The sequence below is a fragment of the Gymnoscopelus braueri genome (assembly GCF_963280865.1).
Source record: "Gymnoscopelus braueri genome assembly, chromosome: 3".
Classification (NCBI taxonomy): domain Eukaryota; kingdom Metazoa; phylum Chordata; class Actinopteri; order Myctophiformes; family Myctophidae; genus Gymnoscopelus; species Gymnoscopelus braueri.
Window position 1 is genome coordinate 58,030,879 of NC_137612.1, and position 16,750 is coordinate 58,047,628.

A 16,750-nucleotide genomic window follows, 5' to 3' on the forward strand; every position below is an offset into this window, starting at 1 on the left:
TTAGAACAAACAAACATTGAGACTGCATGCGCAGGTGCAGGTTTCATGTGATCAATTCCCAACAGCTCCCCAAACCCAGTGTTTAGAGGAGCACTGGTTTCAGTTAATTCAACCTCCTCTTGTGTGTTATTTACTTCATCACGCAACAGTATTGCACGCCATCGCCGAGAATAGCTGACATACAAGCTCACAACACGCTGCGGATGTGACCGTTGTGAGCTTGGAGGTCTGCTATTCTCGACCGGTATCTGCGCCCAACACTGCATAAATTAGGCAGAGGGGCTGCAGCTGCACGAGGAAGCAGACTCTGCTGCCGTGATCATAGCACTCCCGCCATTCTAATGACAGCGACTGGAGGTGGGGTTTGGAGGACAACTGCTTTGAGAATCGCTTTTATCGTTTACACACAACATAAACCAAGTATTATATATTTAAAGAGCGGGAGAACATGGTAAACATTCTAAGCCTTCTTCGACCACTGCTTCTGAAAGTTTGATGGGATGTGAGTGCTGTGACCACTTTTCCATTGCATCTTATGAGCAGTCGGGTTCTTTTGGTGCCGGCCTGCACGCGCATACTAGTTCTTATCAGTGTGGCGTCTATATATTTACTTCTCCTCCCCTCTGGAAGAAGGTACTGGACAATAAAAAAGCAGAACAAACTGGCTGAAAAACTGCTTCTTTCTAAGAGCTGTAACCTTTGTTTACCCTCCACTGACACTGACTGAAAAAGACCTCTAGGTATCAGTGTTGGACCTCTTAATATTGCACATTGCAGCCAGATGCTGCTACCTATTCACCATCATACTGTTTAGCTCACTTTGTCTCATTTTAATGATTGTCCTTGTATCTATTTATGTTTTATTCTGATATGATTTCATCTGTTTTTATTCCTTAAACTTATATGCATTATGCATCTTTTGCACACTAAACTGTCTTTCATGATTCTCTGAGCACAATGACAATGTCTGTCTGTCTGTCTGTCTGTCTGTCTGTCTGTCTGTTTATCTATTAGGCAGATGAAGTTAATGGATTGACAAATAAAGAGAATAAATCTACAGGCCAATATTTCACTTTACTTCAGTGATACTGAAATGAACTCTTGAGTAGGAGAATAAATGTCATCCAATGAGAAACACTGAGTTGTTGTGCTGACTCTGCTCCTGTCTGTGTGTAAAGAGGTTTCCCCTGAACATGAGGAGAGGAGCCCCAGTCTGGTCAAGGATGAACCACAACCTCCACAGATTAAAGAGGAACTCGATACTCTACCTTGTCAGAATGCCTTCATTGTTATCCCCAATATCCCGACACGTGAGTGTGAATGTAAAACGTCACTTTACCGGTAGCACAATGAAGGATGTTCCACAAGCTGCCTTTTGTTTCCTCATTTGTTTTTGTCAACATCCTTGACAAAATTCAATCCGGTTTTAGAACTTTGCACAGTACATAATCTGCACATCATGATCTGCATAATCTTTAAGCATAAAGTGCACAATGATATCTAGGGGTGTCACGATACGCCTAATCCACGATTCGATTCGACTTTCGATACGATATATATATTTTTAAACTTTTTTTTTTTTAGCTTTGAGGGCTATATGATTATTAATATAGGCTATTGTCTTGATTTGTAAAGAAAAACACATGTTTCTCAATAAGTCCCTTTTATTTGAATAATATCAAATGAGAATGACAATAACAAAAAGGGTTTTATTATGCCCTTACAACAACTGACATTTTCAGATTCTTCTTTAAGATGAGTTAACAACATTCTTGTGAAGCGTTATAAATAAAATCTAAATACAAAGTTGAACATGTAAGAACAAATTATCCAAAGACAACTGTTCTTAAACATTTAAAGTATGTTCACATTGTTTGAACAGGTAAGAGCTTTAGGTAAGAGCTTTAACAAACAAGAAATGTGAATAATAAGCTAAGCCAGGGGTCTTCAACAGGGTTTCTTTTTATTTTTACTTTAACGCCATCCCTTTTCTGAGGTGAACTTTAGCCAAAATTAGCAGATCTACAAGCTCACAACGCCCCGTGCTGCAAGGCGTTGTGAGCTTGTAGATCGGCAATTTTTCGCCGAGAGGTGTAGAGGGGAAAAAGAGAAGACGGAGCAACTATCAATGTGGAGCATAATTGACAAACGGTAGCCGTTTTGTCAACAACGCGTCGGGTGCCAAAATATTGCCAGACTTTTGACTCAAAGGAAGCGGGAGGGTTTTCCAATTCTTCCGTTTGTGTATTATCATTACCATCGCTGGCATCAGCAGTGGCCATGGTGAAATGTAAAGTAGTAGTACAGACGCAACGCTACAGCGGTCTCTCTCCCTGTCTCCTACAAACTCCTCTGTGGTGTGTGGATTGGTCCTGTCGTCTTTTTTTTCTCCCCTGTTGTAAGCACGTGCTTACGACGGGGGAGAAAAAAAAGACGACAGGACCGTGCGATGCACGGAAAAACACAACAGCGGCTCTAGCACTTCTCTTCGCAGATGAGTGAGACTGGGACCGAGGCTAGCTCTAGCATGGCTTCACCCGGACGTGCAATCGGAGGTGCGCATGCGCGGGAGTATTTTTTTTAAATTAACCCTTGAAATGCGATACGGCTTTTGATTTCGATACACTGTATCGAACGTCATTTTCGGTTCGATTTCGATGCGTATCGAGTATCGTGACACCCCTTATGATATCCTCTTAACTCTTTAACTGCCAGAGTTTTTCAGAAAAATGTCAAGCCACTGCCAGCGAATCCGAGCGATTTTACTAACCTTTGAAAAATCATGGAATATATTCTGTGGTCGCCGTCCTCAAGGCGATTGCCTCATTACACGCACAGGGGTCTCGTAGAATCGGGGGGAAAACATTGTCCGGTTGCGGACCTTGCGGTAATCTGTTGTATAGTTATGGCCAGTTGAATGTGGCTTGTTTTTTTCCAAAAAACTACAAACAGAGATAAAGCCATTTTCCACAACAAATAAACAGGAAGTAAACAAGCTTTTTTTCCTTTTCTTTAATGACACCATTTCGGGGTCGATCCTTTTCCGACAGGCAAGGGACATTCCATTTGACATGCTGGGAGGTCTGTTCAGGAATTTGAAGTCACTGACTCTCAATCATAACCTGTAGCGTAGGTAGTTACTTTTTGACTAAGTTACCTGTAGTATATAGATGGTTACATAACTCAAAAAAAAACTAAACAAAATTCAATTGAAATCACAAAATGAACTTTTCCAATATGCCCCCCCCCCATGTTTAGCTCACTGTCTAGTGATATTAATGTAACTAATAATAACTTTACCGCTGACATTTTTTTTGTTTTGAAACTGTCAAAACCATAACAGGGAAAAGGATCGCCAAATAAGTACAAGTAAGATATGCTTTTAGTAACTGGCCCCTGTTAACTTTCGGTTTTACTCATTGGTAAAGGACAAAGAAAAATGTCTCAAATAATTGATTTAACAAATAGTCCTCAATTTTAAGAAAGTAATTGTGTAAAATTGGTATTCTCTCTCTCTCTCTCGCACTCTCACTCTCACTCTCTCTCACTCTCTCTCTCAGATGTCTCCAGTGTGACGGTACAGCACATGGTGGTGGAACCTCAGAAGCCCTCCCCTGCGGTACAGAGTGTGGTGATGAAACTTAAGAAGCGTAAACGTGGCCATCCGAAATTGAGTGAAGGTGACGGTCCTGTGCCCTCCCCACCTCTGCCAAAGGAAGAGGAGAGAGCAGGAAGGGGCGAAGAAAGAGAAGAGGAGATGGGAGGAGAGGATGGAAATGGCGACCCAACATGGCATCCAGGTGACAATGGAACACTTTGCTTTTGAATTTGAGCAACCTTGTATTTAAAGAAGTAGTGCACCCAAAAAAGTACTTATTTTCTATTTCATTTTTGTTTTTTGTCGCATTCCTAAGCCAATAATTTGATGCCGGGTAGTAGGAGACTCAGTAGGAGACTCAATTCAGTCTCCTACCGGAGACTCCGTCCGTCATCAAATTATTGGCTCAGGAATGCCATAAAAAATCTCCATGAATTCAAGGCTTCATGGGGTGTGTAATTGATAGAAAATAAGTAATTTTTTGGGTGAACAACACTTTGGGTTTGGATTATGTAGTTCCCTTGCCGTAACATAACTCCAAATAGTATAACTATAACATTTTCTCCATTGATTAGAAATGTATATTTCAAAATGTTCTCCCCATTGACTTGCAATGCACTGCGAAACAGGTGTCAAAGTCACTCTTTTGCATATACACAAACCATAATACACTAGACAGAGGGAGAGACAGAGAGGGAGATACAAGTAGTTGCAATAACAATAATAGGACTTATAATAGTGTTAGATAGTATATAATATAGTACAACAATAATGTTAGATAGTATATAGTGGTATAGTATAAGAATGTTAAGATAATATACAGTGGAGTGGTATAGTATAATATAGTAGCAATCCACAGTCGTGCTCCATGGAGAGGCCCGGTCTGCAGTCACACTCTTGATCTGAAAATCTAGCTATAGGCTTTATCATAGAGAAAGGTTTTTAATCTAGTCTTAAATATACAGAGTGTGTCTGCTTCACGGACCGAAACAGCGAGAAGGATCCACAGCTACGGTGCCTGAAACCTAAATGCTCTGCCTCCTGTTCTTTGATATTTTTGGAACCTTAAGCATTTTTGCATACTGTGAACGCTCTGGTGTTCTAGCAGGTTGATAAAGCTCGATGAGTTTTTTGAGATACAGTGGTGCCTGTCCATTGAGAGTTTTGTAGGTGGGATTCTATTCTGTATTAAGCCGGGAGCCAGTGCAGAGAGGCCAGTGAAGGAGTGATATTATCTCATCTTCTAGCTGGACTAGCTTTAGGCTGTTTAGAGACTTAGTTGTAGTAGTCCAGCCTAAAAGTAACATACGTGTTACTTTTAGTTTTTCTGCGTCATTTTGAGACAGAATGTGCCTACATTTTGCAATATTATGCAGGTGAAAAAGACAGACCTTGAAATATGTTTTATGTGGGATTGAAAGGATATATCTTGGTCAAACGTAACTCCCAGATTCCTTACAGTGGCCCTGGAGGCCAATGTAATGCCATCTAGGGTCAAATTGTCATCTGCTAAGTTGTCTCTAAGGTGCTTAGGGCCAAGTACAATGACTTCAGTTCTGTCCGAGTTGAGGAGTAGGTAATTCCGGGGTCATCCAACTCTTTTATGTCTTTAAGACATGCCTGAAGTGTAGCTAGTTGATCCCTTTCATCTGGCCTCATAAATAGCTATAATTGAGTATCATCCGAATAATAATGGAAATGTACAGAGAGTTTCCTAATGATTTTACCCAAAGGAAGCATATAAGTAAATGGTAGGATAAATAGCTAGGGGTTAAGTGTCTTGCTTAGGGAGACTTGGAAACATAGACCGGGACTGGGCACATGACCCTGGAACCTGTTGTTTCCAAGGCGGCCACTCTACCCATTTAGCTATGCATACAGTATGGTACTGTATTCAATGGGCTAAACATGCATTAACACCAGTATAGTCCTTTAAATATCAATTTATGTTGACTGTATCCAATGTTGTGGTAGCTACAGTAAACGCAATTGAAGCTTGATAATGAAAAAACTATTGAATCAAAACTTTGGACGCTGGGTACACAGCGGGACTTGGTAAAATCTTGTATTTTCCCCACCTTGGCCTGGTGACAAATGTTAAGTTCTGACAGTCCAACGCACAGTAGTAGTTTTGAGTAGAGTGGCTAAAATATTAATAATAATAATTAATAATAACCTGATGTTAACGGTATAGCTTGCCGAAGAGATCTACAAGCCAACAATGTGTTGCATCGCAACACACCGTTTGCTTGTAGCTCTGTTATGCACCGTCATCCATGACACATCGTTGGCTTGTACCTCTGTTCTGCATCACACTACAGAATATAAATTAGGCTTTAGTAGCTGCCCCAGACATGCTTCCACCTATATGCAACTGCATTCAACACAGCGCCTTACATTGCGCAGCTACATAGCATACTTACCCCAATAACTATGCAACTAAAAAACATTCACTAAACGTGCCCCACTTGATTGCAGTTTTACCCCTTTCATGCATACTGGTCACTACAGTGGACAGCTATTACAATGCCATTTTCTATTATATGAATGGGTTTTGATGGCAGAGTTGCACATCAGCCACCACAGTGGACGCTAGAGAATCACCCCACTGGCCAACCGTTGGAACTGCAATATATTTTTTGTCAACATCCAAGATACTGTAGCTGACAGAAATGTTAATATGCCCAACCACAATGGAAACAAGACCCCAGGGCTTTTTTGTGTTATGCTATTAGCCCAAATGTCTGACTGTACTACAATTCATAGTATTACTGTCACTCTTTGCAATTGATAATGCTCATTTGCAGTAATGTTTTTGGATATAAATCGATGTATTCATGTTATTAGAAGGTGCATTGTTTCTATCAAAATAATATTTTGTGCATCATTATTTACATTATGCGAGTAACAGTTTGTGTCTATATTTTGTAGAGCTCAACTGCAGAGCTTGATAGAAAGTCCTACAGTATAGTGAAGCAACTATCATTACTCAAGTGAGGATCAGCAAATGCTAGCAATGACAGTAGAACTGAGGATGCTGATTGAGCTGTATAATAATAATAATAATTATAATTATTATTAACACATTGAATGCCAAGAACGCATATATGCGTTCTTTGCGTTCTTTTGAATCCATCACTTGTGTGGAAGATTTAGACTCCCATCCACTTCCTTGTTAACTTAAAACTTAAAAATTCTGTATCTCGGCTCCTGAGTACTTTTTTTTTCTCAATGAAAAATCTCTGGCATAAAACAGCTAAAAAATCTGAAATAACTCTGGCATTCCATGTGTTAAAGCTGCAAGCAGCGATGACCGGGCCCTCGCACCTCTATCCACATTAGGGGCAAATATTTACCAATCAGAACAGAGAGCATAGTTAAGTAACTCTAATGAAGGACATGGATTTTCAACCGAGTCTCTCTGTACGAAGCTGTTCAAAGGTTATGGCAAAAGATATGAAACTATTCTGTCCTCAGAATAAAGGGTGGGGTTTAGTAACTCCAATGAAGGTCAAGGACTCTCAACCGAATCAAGTGACGTGACTCACAAGTTTGTACAACAAACCATTCAAAAGCTATAGAGCGTCGCAGTTCCCACCCACTTCCTGTTTTTTTTGGTGCCGGAAGAAAAAACTCAATGCATTTTTCCATTGACATTTCCAAAAATATTTATATCTATTAATTTAAGCCTCGAATCAAGCCATCACGAGATGACATGAATCATGACCATAAAACGTTTTTTTTCTGTGATTTTTATTTATTTTATATTTAATTATATGATATACTATATTTAATAAATACCCTTTGTTTTGCCGTTTTCAACAAAAAAAAAATCACAGAATCAAACGTTTATGGTCATGATTCATGTCATGTCATGATGGCTTGATTCGAGGCTTAAATTAATAGATATAAATATTTTTGGAAATGTCAATGGAAAAGTGGGCGGGAACTGCGACGCTCTATTGCAAAAGATAGGAACTATAAACTATCGACCAATCGGAAAAGGGGGCAGGGCTAAGTAACACCAATGAAGAACAAGGACTCCAAACTGAGTCCAATGAGGCCTCTCACAAGTGGCTACAACAAGCAGGTCAAAGGTTATGGCAAAATATAGGAACTATCAAATATCTACCTATCAGAAGAGGGGGCGGAGCAAAGTAACACCATATAGTTAATAACTATAGGAATTTGCTAATTCTTCCCTGACAATAACATCACCCTCAAGTCTGTATGGCAATCATCTCAAAAGTTACATAGGAAAAACTTCACCCTGTAAATATTTTCACTTCCTGTGGTGAAACATGGAAGTTTGACGCTTCGCCACTGTCACGCCGTTTTACGAAAACTCATGCTTAGTAATAATCTCACCTGGCCTAAATCAAACTAATTAGTCTCAGAGTGCCTAACTCTGGGTCCAATTAATCCTATTAGTTTGTCTCAGGCCAGGTCAGACTACTTCCATCAGCCATCCGCCATCCCTCACAAACAAAAACAATTCCCGTGGAGCTGTATTATTTTGATGAACATGTGTCTTTACAAAAATAACAGAAGGCATTGTGAGTGACTCTCCAAACGCTCTTTCACATGCATTTCAGTAATACAGTCTCTTCAGTTTTACTGACCTGTCCTTTACTATATCGGTTCACCAAGACTATCTTGTATGAAAACTCTGAAACACAGTGCAGTGTCCAAGGCACCTCCTGAGATCAGGTTTGCCCCTAGGGGGGGAGAGGAGAGAGAGAGAGAGAGAGAGAGAGAGAGAGAGAGAGAGAGAGAGAGAGAGAGAGAGAGAGAGAGAGAGAGAGAGAGAGAGAGAGAGAGAGAGAGAGAGAGAGAGAGAGAGAGAGAGAGAGAGAGAGAGAGAGAGAGAGAGAGAGAGAGAGAGAGAGAGAGAGAGAGAGAGAGAGAGAGAGAGAGAGAGAGAGAGAGAGAGAGAGAGAGAGAGAGAGAGAGAGTCTGACTGACTGACTGACTGACTGACTGACTGACTGACTGACTGACTGACTGACTGACTGACTGACTGACTATGAGATTCAATTCAAAGAGGCCTCACAGGTAGTTTGTGGTACTATCTGTGTAGGCCCTATAAAGAGAAGGTGCATTCGCCATCTGTTTTGAATAAGAGGTGTCATGTTTTGCAATTAATTAAACTTACATAAACTATTTATGTTATTAAGGCTTTGTGAGTTCCATTTAAAATAAAGTTTGACCATGACAGAGGCGCGCCGACTCAGCAGACCTTGAGGCCGAGGAGTCGCGCCCGAGCGCCTCAAGGCGCGAGTGCCCGCGACGACCGGCCGATGGTCTGCTAGTCGACTCAGCGCCGTCCGAGTTATGTACCGATAAGCACAGAATCGTAAATAATATTGGTGGGGACTGTGTTTGCCCCACTGACTGTGTAATTAAACTTACATAGACTATTTCTGTTTTAAAGGTTTGTGATTTCTGTTTGACTGTGCAGGGCAGAGGCGTCAATTCTCTGAGTCATGGTAACCGCAGACCCTCGGATTTAAAATTATTTCCACTCTTTCTTAATTCCAGTTAAAGATGTGTTTACATTATATTTTATAACTAAGGGATAGGTGCTAAAAGGTTACAAGCTTGGAATCCAGTTAGCATATCTACAGTTCTGCTGTTCACACCTCCATTATGGAAGACAATGAGCTCCCTGTTGATGGCCCAATTGCTGATGGCTCTTGGTATCAATGTGTCTTCATTAATATTCTCACTAACTCAACAATGAGATCTCCCACTTAACTATGTGGTTTGATGTAGGTGATCAACTCCATTGTTTAGTTTAGTGAGAATTTGTGAAGGGTTTCAGTTCTGTTGGGCAGTTTAAAAGTTTAAACCACCTGGATATTTTGTGCTAAGTCTTGTGATCCATTCTTTTTCATGGAATCTTCTCTGTCCAATTGTCCAGCGGTCATTGTATTCCAAGCCACATACCTTTATAGCCTCAATTCCATGTGTCATAAAGTGTTGAACAATTAACAAATGGGTATCCTTTTCATTATTAATGGTATATTTATGTTGGCTTATTCTAATTGCTATGGAGTTGCTCGTCTCTCCTACATATTGTAATCCACATACTTGGCAAGTAATCAGATAAACACAATTTCTGGTGTTGTATGTGATGTTCTGTCTTAGGATAATTATATTTTTGTTTGTCCTGTTTTTAACAGTTTGTTTTGGGCTAAAGTAGTTAGGCCTTGTCCTAATTACCTGGTTCCATGGTTTCAATTTGCTGTGGACCAAGTGGTCTTTTAAGTTTTTGTTTCTCCTGTAGGCCGAGATTATGTTGAAGTTCTGTAAGAGGTCCCCTCCCCTGTTTTCAAAATTTCTTTTGATGGCTCTGTTTGCCAGTAAACTTTGGCTAGAAAATGTGGTTACTAAAGCTAGTGTGGGTTTCTCATTCCTTATTTTCACTTCCTGGAACGTGTTGTATGCTTTCCTGAGAAATGTTCTTGTATATCCACGTTTCCTTAATGCTGTGAACAGAGTCTTGTAGGCTTTTTCAAAATCTGCTGCTTGTGTGCAGATTCTCTTGAAACGTAGGAGCTGTGACTTGACTATTCCTGCGAAACAATGGGTTGGGTGGAAGGAAGTTTTGTGGAGCAATGCATGTGTATCAGTCTCCTTAAAAAATACCCTTAAATCCAGTTTGCCGGTGGTATTGAAGTCTTTTCCTTTGAAGACTGTCACATCCAGGAAGTCAATATGTTCTTTGTTCGTGACATATTTCACTGTTATTGAGGCATGATGTGTGTTTAGGATTTGGATGAACTGCTCAAATTCCTCTGTGGAGTGCTCAAAAACTCCAAAAATATCATCTAGAAACCTGAAATAATGTGTGGGTTTGAATCTGCACTTTTTGAGTGCGGTTTCTTCCCACAAAGCCAAATAAATGTTGGCATAAGATGGTGCAAATTTCTTTCCCATGGCTGTTCCACTGATCTGAAGGAAGGTTTTCCCATCAAATGTGAAATCGTTTTTGGTCAAATTTAATTCTAGCAGTTTCAATAGTTCTGCGTCTGGTCTTTGTCTGTCAGGGTACTTTATAAAGATATCTCTGATTGCCTTCAGCCCCGCCACTGTGTTTATATTGGTGTACAAACTGTCAACATCTATTGAAAACAAAATGGCCCCCTGAGGCACTGTGATGTTTTTTATTTTATCAATAAAGTCATATGTATCCTTAATGTAGCTTGGATGTTTTACAGATAGTGGGTTTAAGTAGAATTCAATAAATTCTGCTGTGGCATATGTTTCTGAGTTACAATCCGAAACAATTGGGCGACCAGGTGGAATTTCATAAGGAATAGTCCATGTACTAGGATCCTTGTGGATTTTGGGTAAAAGGTAGAGAATTCTAGCTCTTGGGGAATTTTCGCCCCGTAGGTACTTCTCTTGTTTCTGATCTATAAATTTTTTCTTTCTTAATTCGGTGATGACACCCCCAACTTCTATTGCTGTTTGTTTAAAAATGGGTGCCTCCAACTCCACATAGTGATTTGAGTTATTCAACTGTCTTAAACCCTCAAAAACATATTGTTGTCTGTCCAAAATGACTATACGGCTCCCTTTGTCTGCAGGCTTAATCACAATGTCCTGGTTGTTAGCTAATGATCTTAGAGCTCTCACCTGTTCTGTTGTGATGTTATTTTTTTCTCTCAGGTGTCCTGGTACATTTTGTACTGTGGCTCTGTCCATCTGGATCAATTGTTTTAGGTTGTCCGGTATTTTGTCCTCCTCTGGTTCCCAGTATGATGGAAGGTGGAAGCGCGGGATTTCCGTGTTGTTTCCAACTCCAAAATGTGTAGCTAATTTGAGTCTGCGATGGTATTTTGACACATCTATTCTCAAGCTTTGTGATTGTTGTTTGTAGATGTCCAGGGTGGGGACGAATGACAAACCTTTTTCCAAAAGTGTTTTCTGGTGTTCGTTTGGTCGGAAAAAATGAGACAGATTAATTATATCCGACTCCATAAGGCCCTGCCGGTTTGAGCTGTCGGGCCGTATTAGTTTAAAGAGTTGAGCCAGTGCTGTAGCATCAGTTTGGCTGTGTCTTCTTCCCAGTGGACGTTGTCTGATCCTGTTTTGAAGTGGGTTGCGGGCAATTTTGGGAGGTGGGGCTCTTTCTTTATTTCTTCATTTAGGCTTATCAGAATATTCTTCGGGTCAGTTCCTAGGCTTTCTGAGTAGTTGATTAGTGCTATGCGTCTGTCTGCGCAGGGGAATTGTTTTTTGGCTGTTGTGCGGAGTTTCTTCAAGGCTGTGTGGCTTGTTTTTCTAGTTCTTTGGTTCTTGTTGTTAATTCCCACCGAGATGATGAGGTGTGTGGCCGTCTCATTTTTCTCAGCCTTGCTCAGGACTGTTTCGGCCCATTCCAGGTTCATTCCAGAGTAGGATTCTATCTGGACTCTGTCATCTGTGATTGTCGGGATCCGAGACAGGTTGGAGTCTCCAATTATGATGATGTCTCGGTTTGGTACTAATCTCCATTTGTGTTTGGTTTCCTTATTTAAGCCTCTCCAGTGGCGTGGTTTTCTTGGTTCTGTCTCGTTGGTTTCTTCTCGTGCTGGGGCCTCCCTCTGTGTATTAGTGTCTTCGGTAGGTCCCTCTGGTATTGTCTGGTTCCCTTCACTGTTCCTCCTCTCCTGGGTTGTCCTCTGGGGTGTGTCTCTGGGTGGTGTAGTTTGCCCCCTGGTGGGATTATCCCTCTGTGGTTTGGGTGTGTTTCTTGGGTTCTGTTCTGTTCTGTTAGTGACCTTCTGTTTCCTTTGGTTTCCATTCGGTCCAATCTCTGCCCATGGCTCCTCGGGTGTTCTGCTGCTTGTTGTAGGCAGGTCTGGGAACTCTTCCTGTGTTAGTTCTACTGGGCCCTGTGTTGTTGCTGCTACGGTCCCCATTCCTCCAGTTGGGTCTTCTCTTGTTTCTACCGTGCCTGGGTTGCCTGTAGAGGGAAAGGAAGGAGGGGAGGACGGGGATGGGGGAGGACGGGGGACCTGTGGTGTGGGGTGTGTTGTGGTGTGTGCTTTTGTGCTATATAATTCTGTTACTGCTGTACGGGCTAAGCCCAGTGTCTTCTCTGTTAGGCGCCTTCCTAGATTTTTTCTTGCCCATTTAGTGGCAATGGAGAAGGCCCTGTCGTATTCCCGTGTTAAGCACTGGGATAGGTCCTTTTTTGTGTTTTCAATCAATGTGTTAAAGTGTTCTATTAATATTAACAAAGTGGTGTAAGACCAATTCTTTGCACTTCCTTGTAGTAGCAGTAAGGTTCTCTCTGTTGGTTTTGCTGGTTTTATAAAATCCATCAGTTCTTGTTCTTTTCTAGCAATACTCTCTGGGTATTTGTCTATGTTTACATTCTGTGAATGGTGTAGTGCAACAATCAAGTTGTTTATCCCTCTAATTGATTTGTGAAAATCATTGTTTCTCTCTCCATGTGGTGTGTGTATGTAGGTTTGTCTGTGCCTACCTACCTGGCTTACCTGGTTTGGTTCCATATCCCTCCTGGGATTGTGGTTGTTCCTGGTTTCTCCATCTGGTCTGGCTCTTTCCCGCCAGGCCTGTCCTTGTCCATGGGTCCGTCGGTTCATTCTCAAATGCATAAACGTTTTCGTACTGTTTATTGTACTTCATCAGATGCGATTCTCCGGGTGAGAATGATTTCCTGTGTCTTCTTTCCTGTATTTATGTGTTTCTGTTGTGGGCGTGGCTTCTCTGTGGCCACTGTCCTCATTGGTTGGTGCTGTTGATGGCCCATCCTGCTGGGGCCCTTTGATGACTCATGTGCCTGTTTTAGGCCTGTTCATGTTCAGGCATGTTTCTCTGTTCCATATGTATGGTCTATTCTTTGTGTTGAATCTTTGTTTATATATATGTATAAACATGGTTAGGTTTTTAGGAAATGTTATAAACATTTTGCAAGCATGAATATACCTCCATGCTTGCAAATGTGCATAACTAAAGTTTGCTTTAGATGACTCCCCTCACAAAATCAGAGGTACTAGCTTGACTGACTGCTGACTATGAGATTCAATTCAAAGAGGCCTCACAGGTAGTTTGTGGTACTATCTGTGTAGGCCCTATAAAGAGAAGGTGCATTCGCCATCTGTTTTGAATTAGAGGTGTCATGTTTTGCAATTAATTAAACTTACATAAACTATTTATGTTATTAAGGCTTTGTGAGTTCCATTTAAAATAAAGTTTGACCATGACAGAGGCGCGCCGACTCAGCAGACCTTGAGGCCGAGGAGTCGCGCCCGAGCGCCTCAAGGCGCGAGTGCCCGCGACGACCGGCCGATGGTCTGCTAGTCGACTCAGCGCCGTCCGAGTTATGTACCGATAAGCACAGAATCGTAAATAATATTGGTGGGGACTGTGTTTGCCCCACTGACTGTGTAATTAAACTTACATAGACTATTTCTGTTTTAAAGGTTTGTGATTTCTGTTTGACTGTGCAGGGCAGAGGCGTCAATTCTCTGAGTCATGGTAACCGCAGACCCTCGGATTTAAAATTATTTCCACTCTTTCTTAATTCCAGTTAAAGATGTGTTTACATTATATTTTATAACTAAGGGATAGGTGCTAAAAGGTTACAAGCTTGGAATCCAGTTAGCATATCTACAGTTCTGCTGTTCACACCTCCATTATGGAAGACAATGAGCTCCCTGTTGATGGCCCAATTGCTGATGGCTCTTGGTATCAATGTGTCTTCATTAATATTCTCACTAACTCAACAATGAGATCTCCCACTTAACTATGTGGTTTGATGTAGGTGATCAACTCCATTGTTTAGTTTAGTGAGAATTTGTGAAGGGTTTCAGTTCTGTTGGGCAGTTTAAAAGTTTAAACCACCTGGATATTTTGTGCTAAGTCTTGTGATCCATTCTTTTTCATGGAATCTTCTCTGTCCAATTGTCCAGCGGTCATTGTATTCCAAGCCACATACCTTTATAGCCTCAATTCCATGTGTCATAAAGTGTTGAACAATTAACAAATGGGTATCCTTTTCATTATTAATGGTATATTTATGTTGGCTTATTCTAATTGCTATGGAGTTGCTCGTCTCTCCTACATATTGTAATCCACATACTTGGCAAGTAATCAGATAAACACAATTTCTGGTGTTGTATGTGATGTTCTGTCTTAGGATAATTATATTTTTGTTTGTCCTGTTTTTAACAGTTTGTTTTGGGCTAAAGTAGTTAGGCCTTGTCCTAATTACCTGGTTCCATGGTTTCAATTTGCTGTGGACCAAGTGGTCTTTTAAGTTTTTGTTTCTCCTGTAGGCCGAGATTATGTTGAAGTTCTGTAAGAGGTCCCCTCCCCTGTTTTCAAAATTTCTTTTGATGGCTCTGTTTGCCAGTAAACTTTGGCTAGAAAATGTGGTTACTAAAGCTAGTGTGGGTTTCTCATTCCTTATTTTCACTTCCTGGAACGTGTTGTATGCTTTCCTGAGAAATGTTCTTGTATATCCACGTTTCCTTAATGCTGTGAACAGAGTCTTGTAGGCTTTTTCAAAATCTGCTGCTTGTGTGCAGATTCTCTTGAAACGTAGGAGCTGTGACTTGACTATTCCTGCGAAACAATGGGTTGGGTGGAAGGAAGTTTTGTGGAGCAATGCATGTGTATCAGTCTCCTTAAAAAATACCCTTAAATCCAGTTTGCCGGTGGTATTGAAGTCTTTTCCTTTGAAGACTGTCACATCCAGGAAGTCAATATGTTCTTTGTTCGTGACATATTTCACTGTTATTGAGGCATGATGTGTGTTTAGGATTTGGATGAACTGCTCAAATTCCTCTGTGGAGTGCTCAAAAACTCCAAAAATATCATCTAGAAACCTGAAATAATGTGTGGGTTTGAATCTGCACTTTTTGAGTGCGGTTTCTTCCCACAAAGCCAAATAAATGTTGGCATAAGATGGTGCAAATTTCTTTCCCATGGCTGTTCCACTGATCTGAAGGAAGGTTTTCCCATCAAATGTGAAATCGTTTTTGGTCAAATTTAATTCTAGCAGTTTCAATAGTTCTGCGTCTGGTCTTTGTCTGTCAGGGTACTTTATAAAGATATCTCTGATTGCCTTCAGCCCCGCCACTGTGTTTATATTGGTGTACAAACTGTCAACATCTATTGAAAACAAAATGGCCCCCTGAGGCACTGTGATGTTTTTTATTTTATCAATAAAGTCATATGTATCCTTAATGTAGCTTGGATGTTTTACAGATAGTGGGTTTAAGTAGAATTCAATAAATTCTGCTGTGGCATATGTTTCTGAGTTACAATCCGAAACAATTGGGCGACCAGGTGGAATTTCATAAGGAATAGTCCATGTACTAGGATCCTTGTGGATTTTGGGTAAAAGGTAGAGAATTCTAGCTCTTGGGGAATTTTCGCCCCGTAGGTACTTCTCTTGTTTCTGATCTATAAATGTTTTCTTTCTTAATTCGGTGATGACACCCCCAACTTCTATTGCTGTTTGTTTAAAAATGGGTGCCTCCAACTCCACATAGTGATTTGAGTTATTCAACTGTCTTAAACCCTCAAAAACATATTGTTGTCTGTCCAAAATGACTATACGGCTCCCTTTGTCTGCAGGCTTAATCACAATGTCCTGGTTGTTAGCTAATGATCTTAGAGCTCTCACCTGTTCTGTTGTGATGTTATTTTTTTCTCTCAGGTGTCCTGGTACATTTTGTACTGTGGCTCTGTCCATCTGGATCAATTGTTTTAGGTTGTCCGGTATTTTGTCCTCCTCTGGTTCCCAGTATGATGGAAGGTGGAAGCGCGGGATTTCCGTGTTGTTTCCAACTCCAAAATGTGTAGCTAATTTGAGTCTGCGATGGTATTTTGACACATCTATTCTCAAGCTTTGTGATTGTTGTTTGTAGATGTCCAGGGTGGGGACGAATGACAAACCTTTTTCCAAAAGTGTTTTCTGGTGTTCGTTTGGTCGGAAAAAATGAGACAGATTAATTATATCCGACTCCATAAGGCCCTGCCGGTTTGAGCTGTCGGGCCGTATTAGTTTAAAGAGTTGAGCCAGTGCTGTAGCATCAGTTTGGCTGTGTCTTCTTCCCAGTGGACGTTGTCTGATCCTGTTTTGAAGTGGGTTGCGGGCAATTTTGGGAGGTGGGGCTCTTTCTT

At 40.9% G+C, this 16,750-nt stretch overlaps 1 protein-coding gene across 1 annotated transcript in view; it reads left to right on the forward strand.

The window, feature by feature from the left end:
- The window catches only part of LOC308082048 (uncharacterized protein), a gene marked incomplete at its 5' end in the record, with an annotated part of 37,090 nt that overhangs the window by 5,177 nt on the left and 15,163 nt on the right, over window positions 1-16,750 (forward strand). The window contains 2 exons of the mRNA XM_080423658.1: window positions 1,179-1,310; window positions 3,561-3,800. Coding sequence (XP_080279784.1) covers window positions 1,179-1,310; window positions 3,561-3,800 — 372 coding nt within the window. The remainder of the gene's footprint in view (window positions 1-1,178; window positions 1,311-3,560; window positions 3,801-16,750) is intronic.